The sequence below is a fragment of the Odocoileus virginianus genome, chromosome 17, assembly GCF_023699985.2.
Source record: "Odocoileus virginianus isolate 20LAN1187 ecotype Illinois chromosome 17, Ovbor_1.2, whole genome shotgun sequence".
NCBI lineage: Eukaryota > Metazoa > Chordata > Mammalia > Artiodactyla > Cervidae > Odocoileus > Odocoileus virginianus.
Window position 1 is genome coordinate 38,852,867 of NC_069690.1, and position 12,292 is coordinate 38,865,158.

General features: G+C 43.3%; 1 protein-coding gene and 3 pseudogenes across 1 annotated transcript; 2 read left to right on the plus strand and 2 right to left on the minus strand.

Annotated features, from left to right (window-relative positions):
• The first annotated feature begins 407 nt into the window (after window positions 1-407).
• LOC139039116 (pyruvate dehydrogenase E1 component subunit alpha, somatic form, mitochondrial-like) lies at window positions 408-3,970 on the plus strand. Its single transcript, XM_070479427.1, has one exon. The coding sequence runs from the start codon at window positions 423-425 to the stop codon at window positions 1,710-1,712; it is 1,290 nt and encodes a 429-aa protein (XP_070335528.1). The 5' UTR covers window positions 408-422; the 3' UTR covers window positions 1,713-3,970.
• A 1,308-nt stretch (window positions 3,971-5,278) lies between these two features.
• LOC139039254 (U6 spliceosomal RNA) lies at window positions 5,279-5,378 on the plus strand (annotated as a pseudogene).
• Window positions 5,379-7,260: 1,882 nt separating this feature from the next.
• LOC110135193 (large ribosomal subunit protein uL15 pseudogene) lies at window positions 7,261-7,865 on the minus strand (annotated as a pseudogene).
• Window positions 7,866-8,502: 637 nt separating this feature from the next.
• LOC139039117 (cytochrome c oxidase subunit NDUFA4 pseudogene) lies at window positions 8,503-10,006 on the minus strand (annotated as a pseudogene).
• Between the last annotated feature and the right edge of the window lie 2,286 nt (window positions 10,007-12,292).

Below are 12,292 nucleotides of genomic sequence, written 5' to 3' on the forward strand. Positions count from 1 at the left end.
GAAGACCTGCTGGAGTAACAGGCAAGTTTGACCTTGGAGTACAGAATGAAGCAGGGCAAAGGCTAACAGAGTTATGCCAAGAGAACACACTGGTCATAGCAAACATCCTCTTCCAACAACACAAGAGATGACTCTACACATGGACATCACCAGATGGTCAATACCGAAATCAGATTGATTATATTCTTTGCAGCCAAAGATGGAGAAGCTCTATACAGTCAGCAAAAACAAGGCTGGGAGCTGACTGTGGTTCAGGTCATGAACTCCTTATTGCCAAATTCAGACTTAAACTGAAGAAGGTAGGGAAAACCACTAGGCCATTCAGGTATGACCTAAATAAAATCCCTTACAATTTTACAGTGGAAGTGACAAATAGATTCAAGGAATTCGATCTGATAGACAGAGTGCCTGAAGAACTATGGATGGAGGTTCATGACATTGTACAGGAGGCAGTGATCAAAACCATCCCCAAGGAACCCACCTGGGCTGCACTCCTCGGCTCATTGGAGGTTCACAGCTGCAGCCACTGCCTGCGCTCCATGAGGAAGATGCTCGCCGCCGTCTCTCGCGTGTTGTCGGGCGTCGCCCAGAAGCCGGCAAGCAGAGTGCTGGTGGCATCCCGTAATTTTGCAAATGATGCTACTTTCGAAATTAAGAAATGTGATCTTCACCGGCGGGAAGAGGGCCCTCCTGTCACTACAGTGCTTACCAGGGAGGACGGGCTCAAATACTACAGGATGATGCAGACCGTTCGCCGAATGGAGTTAAAAGCAGATCAGCTGTATAAACAGAAAATTATTCGTGGTTTCTGTCACTTGTGTGATGGTCAGGAAGCTTGTTGTGTAGGCCTGGAGGCTGGCATCAACCCCACAGACCATCTGATCACAGCCTACCGGGCTCATGGCTTTACCTTTACCCGTGGACTCTCTGTTCGGGAGATTCTCGCAGAGCTTACAGGACCAAGAGGTGGTTGTGCTAAAGGAAAAGGAGGATCGATGCATATGTATGCCAAGAATTTCTACGGAGGCAATGGCATCGTGGGAGCTCAGGTGCCCTTGGGAGCTGGGATTGCTCTGGCCTGTAAGTATAATGGAAAAGACAAGGTCTGTTTGACTTTGTATGGTGATGGCGCTGCTAATCAGGGTCAGATATTCGAAGCTTACAATATGGCAGCTTTGTGGAAATTGCCTTGTATTTTCATCTGTGAGAATAACCGCTATGGGATGGGAACATCTGTGGAAAGAGCAGCAGCCAGCACTGATTACTACAAGAGAGGCGACTTTATTCCTGGGCTGAGGGTAGATGGAATGGATATCCTGTGTGTCCGAGAGGCCACAAAATTTGCAGCTGCCTATTGTAGATCTGGAAAGGGGCCTATACTGATGGAGCTGAAGACTTACCGTTACCATGGACACAGCATGAGTGACCCTGGAGTGAGTTACCGGACCCGAGAAGAGATTCAGGAAGTTAGAAGTAAGAGTGACCCTATCATACTCCTCAAGGACAGGATGGTGAACAGCAATCTCGCCAGTGTTGAAGAATTAAAGGAAATCGATGTGGAAGTGAGAAAAGAAATTGAGGATGCTGCTCAGTTCGCTCCTGCTTATCCAGAACCGCCTTTGGAAGAGCTTGGCTATCACATCTACTGCAATGATCCACCTTTTGAAGTCCGGGGCGCAAACCAGTGGATCAAGTTTAAGTCCATCAGTTAAGGCGAGATACACACACCTTCAGGGAGTTCTTTGGCAGCAAGTGTAAGGAATGCTTTGTGTTCTCAACTTTGTCAAGGAGGAAAACCCATAGAGAGAAGGCGTGTAGATTGGGATAGTGTTTGCATGTGGTTTGTACAGTGTTGCATTAAAAGAGGTGATCACACACATAAGGTTATTTTAGTTCTATAGGTGTAAAATAGGTAATAGTTTGCTTAACCCTCCAAATTATTTCTTTAAAATAGTTCTATTTGATTTAGTTGTATACTAGTTTTAACACATACTTTAGTTACTAAGGGCTTCCCTTGCGGTTCAGCTGGTACAGAATTTGCCTGCAATGTAGGAGACCCCAGTTCGATTCCTGGGTCGGGAAGATCTCCTGGAGAAAGGAAAGGTTACCCATTCCAGTATTCTTGGGCTCCCCTTGTGGCTCAGCTGGTAAAGAATCCGCCTGCAATGCAGGAGACCTGGGTTCAATCCCTGGGTTGGGAAGATCCCTTGGGGAAAGGAAAGGCTACCCACTCCAGTATTATGGCCTGGAGAATTCCATGGACTGTATAGTCCATGGGGTCTCAAAGAGTTGGACACGAGTGAGCGACTTTCATTGTTACTCAGTTTCCAAAAGGAAAAACGATTCCTTGTATGTCTGTCCAACTCTGCCACCACCTTGTGGGGGGATCAGTGTCCTATCCCTCGCAGTGCCCAACAACTCACTTAGTGTACCCTAGTGTGCACACACGCCCCTGTTAGTGTGCACGTTGATGCTGAAGCCTGTTCACACTGAACCATCATTTCTCCTTAATAAAGCACGATTATTTATTATAACTTGGCAGGGGTGGGAGGACAATTCCATGTTTAAATATAACTACTTCATTTCAATGGCCAAATAAGTTAGTTTTTTCCATTTATACATTCAATATAAATATGAAGCTATTTTCTTAACAGTTTCTATTTACATTCATATCAAACATTATTAAATACAAGACAGAGTCTTGTTGATTTTATCTTTTTCTAATTTTAAGTGCAATTCCAGTTAATGTATGGAATGTATAATTGAAACAGTGATTCCCAGCCTTTTTGTTAAACATTTTCCCATAATTCTTTAGAACTTCAAGTTCTTAAATCTGTTCAATGAACAGTGGTGTTTTCCTTGTGGAATCACAGCAAGATTGGTGTGTATGTAACAGAAGCTTTAACAAAGATGTCAGCTCTGGCTTCCCTCTATCCCCCACGTGGCTGATTATTAAGCCTCATCTTGGTTTGCTGGGGCCCCCTGAGTCCGTCTTCTGTACTGGGAGACTGCAGTCCAGAGCCTGCAGAGAAGGCCACCGCTACGAACAAACAGAAGTCTTCCTTAGAGTGAGTCATAAGAAAAGATAACTTCAAAGCAGTACCACACAATACTTCTTTAAGAAGCCCTTATGGCAAAAGCTATAGTATGTACTTTTAGACTTGTCTAGTTTTGCTGGCTAGTCTTAAAAACGCAGTCTCTAACTTAAAAACTAAAATAGGGATATGTTCCCTTCACATATGGAAGTGAAATTTCTACCCCAGCACAAGTGGGATGTGGCCTTAGAGGTATGTACAGGAGTGCCAGGGCATCTGTGCTAAGTAGGCTATTAAAGATGACCAGTGGAGGAGAATGAAAGGGTTTGCGTGTAGCCTGCTGTCAACTCCTGTCTTTCCTCATTCCACTCCCAGCCTGGCAGTCTGTTTGTTGACTTTGCCTACTGGGCCTTTAGTTTCTGCTCCCTCTCAGCTTTTCCCCAACTTTACCCTTGGAAACTCCAGAGTTTGGAATGAGGTTGGGTAGTTTTTGTTTTCTAAGGGAAAGGGGGAAAGTTACCAGCACTTTGTTTTCTGCTGCTTTTATGTAAAAGCCTATCCACACCAAAAAAGCCGTTTTCTGTTACACAAAATGTTTTGAGGCTATTCTTACCGTAGTCTAAGGTACCTTAGGTCTTCCTTAGTGATATCATTAAGAATATCAGACAGTGTGTAACCCTCTTCAAGAATCTGAAACAAAGATCACATACATCAAGAGCTAAGCAGCTTTGTAATAACAGCCTAGGAATGGTTTGATTCTCAGCTTACCTTTTCAGTTATTCTCGTATCTGCTCCTTGCAGTTGCAACCAATCGACAAGCTCTTTATCTGTTCGCTGCTCATGAAACCCAGGAGGGGACACTGAGTTCTCTGTAATGATTAGAAATGTGTTATGTTGTATACTGATGTGTAACAGTAAAAGTCTTTGAGTAGCAAGTTGGATGAAATAAACTATTCCAGAATGTTAAAAAAAAAAAAAAAAAAAAAGACCATCCCCAAGAAAGAGAAATGCAAAAAGGCAAAATGGTTGTCTGAGGAGGCCTTACAAATAGCTGAGAAAAGAAGAGAGGCTAAAGGCAAAGGAGAAAAGGAAAGATATATTCATCTGAATGCAGAGTTCCAAAGAATAGCAAGGAGAGATAAGAAAGCCTTCCTCAGTGATCAATACAAAGAAATAGAGGAGAATAATAGAATGGGAAAGACTAGAGATCTCTTGAAGAAAATTAGAGATACCAAGGGAACATTTCATGCAAAGATGGGCACAACAAAGGAGAGAAACATAAGCAGAAGATAATAAGAAGAGGTGGCAAGAATACACAGAAGAACTATACAAAAAAGATCTTCATGACCCAGATAACCATGATGGTGTGATCACTCACCTAGAGCCAGACGTCCTGGAAGGTGAAGTCAAGTGGGGCTTAGGAAGCATCACCATGAACAAAGCTAGTGGAAGTGATGGAATTCCAGTTGAGCTATTTCAAATCCTAAAAGGTGATGCTGTGAAAGTGCTGCACTCAACATGCCAGCAAATTTGGAAAACTTAGCAGTGGCCACGGGACTGGAAAAGGTCAGTTTTCATTCCAGTCCCAAAGAAAGGCAATGCCAAAGAATGCTCAAACTATCACATAATTGCACTTATCTCACACACTAGCAAAGTAATACTCAAAATTCTCCAAACCAGGCTTCAACAGTATGTGAACCCAGAACTTCCAGATGTTCAAGCTGGATTTAGAAAAGGCAGAGGAACCAGAGATCAAATTGCCAACATTCACTGGATCATTGAGAAGGCAAGAGAGTTCCAGAAAAACATCTATTTCTGCTTTATTGACTACACTAAAGCCTTTGACTGTGTGGATCACAACAAACTGTGGAAAATTTTTAGAGATGGGAATGCCAGACCACCTTACCTGCCTCCTGAGAAATCTGTATGTGCAGGTCAAGGAGCAACAGTTAGAACCAGCCATGAAACAACAGATTGGTTCCAAATTGGGAAAGGAGTATGTCAAGGAGGTATATTGTCACTCTGCTTATTTAACTTATATGCAGAGTACATCAAGTGAAATGCTGGGCTGGATGAAGCACAAGTTGGAATCAAGATTGCTGGGAGAAATATCAGTAACCTCAGATATGCAGATGACACCACCCTTATGGCAGAAAGTGAAGAAGAACTAAAGAGCCTCTTAAAAGTGAAAGAGGAGAGTGAAAAAGTTGGCTTAAAACTCAACATTCAAAAAGCTAAGATCAGTGCTCGCTTCGGCAGCACATATACTAAAATTGGAACAATACAGAGAAGATTAGCATGGCCCCTGCACAAGGATGAGAAACAGATCACCAGCCCAGGTTGGATGCATGAGACAAGTGCTCGGGCCTGGTGCACTGGGAAGACTCAGAGGGATTGGGTAGAGAGGGAGGTGGGAGGGGGGATCGGGATGGGGAATACATGTAAATCCATGGCTGATTCATGTCAATGTATGACAAAACCCACTACAATATTGTAAAGTAATTAGCCTCCAACTAATAAAAATAAATGGAAAAAAAAAAAAAAAACCAAAAAGTTAAGATCATGGCATCTGGTCCCATCACTTCATGGCAAATAGATGGGGAAACAATGGAAACAGTGACAGACTTTATTTTCTTGGGTGCCAAAATCACTGCAGATGGTGACTGCAGCCAAGAAATTAAAAGATGCTCCTTGGAAGAAAAACTATGACCAATCTAGACAGCATATTAAAAAGCAGAGACATTACTTTGCCAACAAAGGTCCATCTAGTCAAAGTTATGATTTTTTCAGTAGTCATGTATGGATGTGCGAGTTGGACCATAAAGATAAAGAAAGCTGAGCACCGAAGAATTGGTGCTTTTGAACTGTGGTCTTGGAGAAAACTCTTGAGACTCCCTTGGACTTCAAGGAGATCAAACCACTCAATCCCGAAGGAAATCAATCATGAACATTCATTGGAGGGATTGATGCTGAAGCTGAAGTTTCAATACTTTGGCCACCTGATGCAAAGAACTGACTCCTTGGAAAATACCCTGATGCTGGGGAAGGTTGAAGGCAGGAGGAGAAGGGGACGACAGAGGATGAGATAGTTGGATAGCATCATCGACTTGATGGACATGCGTTTGAGTAAGCTCTTGGAATTGGTGATGGACAGGGAAGCCTGGCATGCTGCAGTCCATGGGGTCACAAAGAGTTGGACACAACTGAGATACTGAACTGAACTTCCATGCTTCCGCAGAGCATGTATTGAAAGCAAGGAATTCCTCCCATTCACTTGTTAAATTAACACTGTGATTTTCCACAATTATGAAAGACCTGTCTACTCTGTCAGAAGGGAGTTTTGTGCACTATACGAAATATTATTACCAAAAGCTTCAGTCCGGGCAAAAGATGTGCTAGTCTGTCTTGTGGCCCCTGTTTCAGACCTTGGGAAGCTACTGTCGAGGTTCAGGATCATCACATGATTACAGTGTGGAGCATGACTGCTGAGCACAAGACAGTGGGCTCATCCATGTCTGCTCATCCTCCTGTGTCATACCTCTCAGCAGGTCTCTAAGTTCTCTGTCCACACGCTCTCCTGCAGTTTATAGTTGTAGCCGTCACAGCAAAGCAAAGATGGATACATGTGGACAAAGAGCTTCAGGACCTTTGGAAATCTTGCTGTTGCATCAGTAAAAGTAATTCCAATTCCCCACCACTTTGGTAACTGTAAGTTTGCTTTCTACATCCATGACTCTACTTATGTTTTGCAAATAAGTTCATTTGCTCTCTCCCCGCCCTGTTTTTTTTTTTTAAGATTCCATATATAAATGATATCATATGGTATTTGTCTTTCTCTTTTGACTTACTTCATTTACTATGATAATCTTTAGGTCCATCCATATTGCTGCAAATGGAATAATTTTGCTCTTTTCTTACTACTGAGTAATATTCCAATGTATGTATGTACATCTTCTTAATCCATCCCTCTGTTGATGGACATTTAGGTTGCTCCCATGTCCTGGCTATTGTAAATAGTGCTGTATGTATCTTTCTGAATTATGATTTTCTCCAGGTACATGCCCAGGAGTGGGATAGCTGGGTCATATGGTAGCTCTATTTTTAGTTTTTTAAGAAACTTGTATTCTGTTTTCTTTAGTGGCTGCACCAATTTACATTTCCGCTAACAGTATAGGAGGGTTTCCCTTTTCTCCATACTCTCTCCAGAGTTTATTATTTGTAGACCTTTTTTTTCATTTGTTTAAAGCAGTTGTTAACATTTAATACATCTCCTACCACGTGGCTTCAAGCTACTAGGACACATGCCCTACTCACATCCTTAACCTTCCCAGATCTTCTACTGAAGAATTTGACCTTCACCATGACAGGCTGCTTTGGGATCTTTCCCTTGTTCAGAACTTTGTATTTAGTAGCCCAACTGCACCGCATTGACGATAGGAGCAGCTCCTCTTTTCCTTGGCAGTGTTTATACCCATGTCTGTTCACTGACCAAAGTCCACAATTTATCAAGGTTGACATCTGGGCAGAAGTTCTGGTTCCTCTTTTTTTTTTTTTTGGCTGCACAGTATGTGGGGTCTCAGTTCCCCAACCAGGGATCCAACCCATACTCCCTACACTGGATGCTCAGAGTCCCAACCACTGGATCACCCTCAACTTCAGGGAAGTTCTGCTCTAGTTCCTCTTTAAGTGGTAATGCCTCGTACCAGCTTGCCCCAAGTATCCTGGGTGATATTTGTTGAAGTTGAGCCTGTGGTGATGAATGCCACCAGTACTGTCCCAGCCTCCTGGGTACTTCCAGTGTTTGTTGATGCAGCCGAGGCTATGGCTCATGTGGCCCCTATGTTTCCAAGCCTTCCTTAGTCTGATGGCTGTAGATTTTTAAAAAATATATTTATTCGATTGCACTTGGTCTTAGTTGTGGCATGTGGGATCTAGATCCCCAACCAAGGATCAAACTCAGGACCCCTGCAATGGGAGCATGCCTGCCGCGTCTTAGCCACTGGACCACCAGGGAAATCCTGGCTGTAGATTTTTTCATGATGACTCTTCTGACTAGTGTGATACCTCATTGTAGCTTTTGTTTTAATTTGGCTGTGCCGGGTCTTCACTGTGGTATGCAGGATCTTTAGTCTTGGCATAATGGGCTCTTAGTTAGGGCATGCGAACTCTAATTCCCTGACCAAGGATGGATACCAGGTCCCTTGCATTGGGAGCGTGGAGTTTTAACCGCTGGCCCACCAGGGAAGTCCCCTGCATTGTAGATTTTTTTAAAAAAGAAATTTTAAATTAGTTTATTTTTGGCTGTGCTGTGTTTTATTTTGGTTGCTGTGATCGGATTTTCTCTAGATGTGGAGAGTGGGGACTACTCTCTAGGTGTGGTGTGCGGGCTTCTCACTGACGCAGCTTCTCTTGTCGCAGAGCATGGGCTCTAGAGCACTCGGACTTCAGTAGCACCTGGGGGGCACTTGGGGGGCACTTGGGGGGCACTTGGGTTCAGCAGTCATGGCTCCCGGGCTCGAGAGCACAGGCTCAGTAGCTGTAGCACACGGGCTCGGTTCCTCCTTGGCCTGCGGGATCTTCCTAGATCAGGGCTGGAAACTATGTCTTCTGCATTGGCAGGTGTATTCTTCACTGCTGAGCCTCATTGTAGTTTTTTTTTTTTTTTAAGTTTCAGACTATTATTAATCAGTGTCAACCCCGACACAATACACTAACATGGTTTTGTGCGTTTAGAGGGGAAATATTTCCTGGTTAGGTGGAAAATTGTGTGAATGGCTTCGGGAAGACCTTCATTCTAAGCAACTTTATAGCAAAATGCTTCATTTAGAAGTCTGGACCTTCTTTCTTCAGTTTGCTGTAATCTACACTCACAGAGTAGAACTTGTACGGATCATTAGGTCCCAGCTGGTCCCAGGGGTCCGGGTTATTCTTTCTGTCCCAACTGACAACGGGATTGAACAATGCCAGGCATGTGACATACAATGCCGTTCTAGTACCTAGTACCTCCTGGGCCGATAAATATGAAGAGGGGGATCAAGCTAGAATACTTCTTGGTCTGACCAATGTCCTGGCGGAGCATGGTTTCAACAAAAGACTTGAGTCCAAATGGAGAAAAAACTAACCTGCAAGGCACGGGATTAAGCAGTCACCCCTCACTGTACTTTTTATTTGCATTTCTTTTCATGTCCGTGTGATCTTCTCTGCAGCTATCAGAACCAAGGCTGCCACATCCACTATCCTAGGTCGTCTTTGGTTCTTTCGGTACCAAAATGGACTTCGGAGCTTGTATAGGTAGGATTCTCCAGAAAAACAGAACCAATAGGATGTATGTATATATATATATATTTACGTAAGAGGAGATTTATTATAGGAACTGGCTCACATAATTATGGAGGCTAAGTCCCACAACCTGCCATTTGCAAACTGGAGAATTGGGAAAGCTAGAATGTAATTCGAGTCCCATGGCCTGAGAACCAGGAGTATGGATGTCCAAGGGCAGAAAACAGACACCTCAGCTTAGAGAGAGCGGATTCGCCACACCTCTGACATTTTTGTTCTTTTCAGTGGAGTGGTTAATCTCACCTGCATTGGTGGGAATTATCTTAACTCAGTCTACTGATTCAGATGCTAATCTTTTCCAGAGACACCCTCACAGAACACACTCAGAAGTTCTATTTTACCAGCTATCTGGGCATGCCTTAACCCAGTCAAGTTGACACATAGTTAACCATCACAGTTTTCAATACAGACTGCAGACATCCTGCTGAGATTTGCAAGGGTGCAGCCCCGGAGTGAAAGAGAAAAAGCCCTGAGGGCATTTCCTGGAGCGCTAACAGTTCAGCGTCATATTAGAACCAGAACCCATACATTACCTGTGCATGCTGCTCACTCAGTCGCAGCCGACCCCATGGACTGTAGCCCGCCAGGCTCCTGTGTCCATGAAATTTCCCAGGCAAGAATACTGGAGTGGGTTGCCATTTCCTACTCCAAGGTATCTTTCTGACCTAGGGATGGAAACCACATCTCTCACATCTGCATTTGCAGGCGGATGCTTTACCACTGAGCAACTTGGGAGTTCACATTATTTTCAGAAGCAGACAAAAATATATAAAGTTACTTTCATTTTGAAAGAGAACACATAATATTTACTATTTTTGTCAACCATAGGAAGATACAAAGAAGAAAACAAAAAGCACCCAAATCTATTATCCAGAGCAAAGCAACTGACATTTTGCTGCAACTTACAGTAAGGCCTTTCAATGCACACTGCATTGGTTCTCCATCACGATTAGGTGGAGGGCTTGTTAAAACAAGCGCTTTTAAAAAGTCAGTAGTTCTGGGGTGGACCTGGTAAGAAATTGCTTTTTAAAATAATTTTATTTAAATATATTTTATTTTCCTGGGTCGGGAAGATCCCTGGAGGAGGACATAGGCAACCCACTCCAGTATTCTTGCCTGGCGAATCCCATGGACAGAGGAGCCTGGTGGGCTAGTCCATAGGGTTGCAGAGTTAGACATGACTGAATCAACCTGGCATGCATGCACTTATGTATCTAAGCAATGTTTCATATGTGTAGGAAATCACTATATTCTCTAAAGGGTTTAAGTGTGTATAAACACTAAGTTTATTAGAACTAGAATTTTCATCTCCTAGAATGTCAGCAGCTTAAGGATTGAGGAGTCAAGGACTGAATTCACTTGAAGTCTTTTTAGTTAGCAAGTACATTAATGATCAGGAGAGAACTTTTGGTTTCTGAAGGGAAACATTTCTGCTGTTTTTTCTTCCCAAAGGTTTATATGCCTTTCTCCCACCTTCCCATGATTCATTTTATAAGCAAATGCATACACACCAGACAGGGATTTCACCTTTAATTTGCAACTTGCTTTCTTCACTTAGCAATGCCCTAAATATCTTTTCAAGTAAGATAATCTCCATGACTTTTTAAAAAATCTTTTGGTTGTATGCCAAGTGGGATCTCAGTTCCTTGACCAGGGATTGAACCTGCACCCCTGCACTGGAGTGAGTTTTTTTTTTTTTTAATTGCCATGGTTTTTGCTGCTGTGCTGGCTTTCTCTAATTGCAGTGAGTGGGGTTATTCTTCATTGTGGTGCGTGGGCTTCTCATTCCAGTGGCTTCTGCTATTGCAGAGCATGAGCTCTAGGTACTCAGGCTTCAGTAGTTGCAGCACATGGACTCAGTAGTTGCAGCTCGAGGGCTCTAGAGCTCAGGCTCAGTAGTTCTGGCGCATGGGCTTTGTTGCTCCATGGCACGTGGAATCTTCCCAGACCAGGGATGGAACCCAAATCCCCTGCATTGGCAGGCGGATTCTTAATCCATTATGCCACCAGGTAGATCCTCGGAGTCTTAACCACTGGACTTCCAGGGAAGTCCCCGCATGATCGTTTGGTGAGCACTTGGTATTCCTCATTGTACCATAATTTGTTTTACTAGATGTCTCTTGTTGGACATTTAGGTTACTTTCAGTTTTATTATTATAGAAACTTTACTAGGGCACCTTTGTATGTAACTTTTTTTGTGTGATATTATAGATTTACATGTAGCTGTGAAAAATAAAGATCGATTGTACACTTTGCCTCCGTGTGTGTTTGTGCTCAGTGGTGTCTGCCTCTTTGCTATCCCATGGACTGTAGCCTGTCAGCCTCCTCTGTCCGTGGAATTTTCTAGACAAGATACTGGTGTGGGTTGCCATTTCCTACTCCAGGGGATCTTCCCGACCTAGAGATTGAACACTTTGCCTACTTTCCCCCATGGAAGCATTTTGTAAAATTATGTTGTAACCAAGACATTGATATTTCTTGTTACTTGAACTCTCCTTTGTATTTACATCAATTTTCGCACATGTCCCCTTCTCCTAAATTTCTTAAGGTGATAATTGCTGGGACAAAGAGCTTGACCTTTTTGTCCAGGTTCTGATAAAAGGGCTCATTTTCCATTCTTTGTCAATGCCACCCTTGGGGATGTGTTTAGGATGGTTATCCCTCTGTAACTTATGACTTTCCTTCTAGTACTTCTTTAAGTAAAAAAAAAAAATTATGGCTATACTGGGTCTTCATTGCTACTTTTGGGTCTTCTCTAGTTGAGGCAAGTAGGAGCTACTCATTGCAATGGCTTCTCTTGTTGTGGAGCACAAGCTCTAAGTGGGTGGGCTTCGGAGTTGTGGTGCAGGGGCTTAGTTGCTCCGTGGCATGTGGGATCTTCCCGGACCAGGGATCGAACTCAGGTCCCCTGCACTGGC

Excerpts from the sequence above, each read along its gene's own strand:
- LOC139039116 (XM_070479427.1), top strand. The coding sequence starts at position 423 with ATGGAGGTTCATGACATTGTACAGGAGGCAGTGATCAAAACCATCCCC.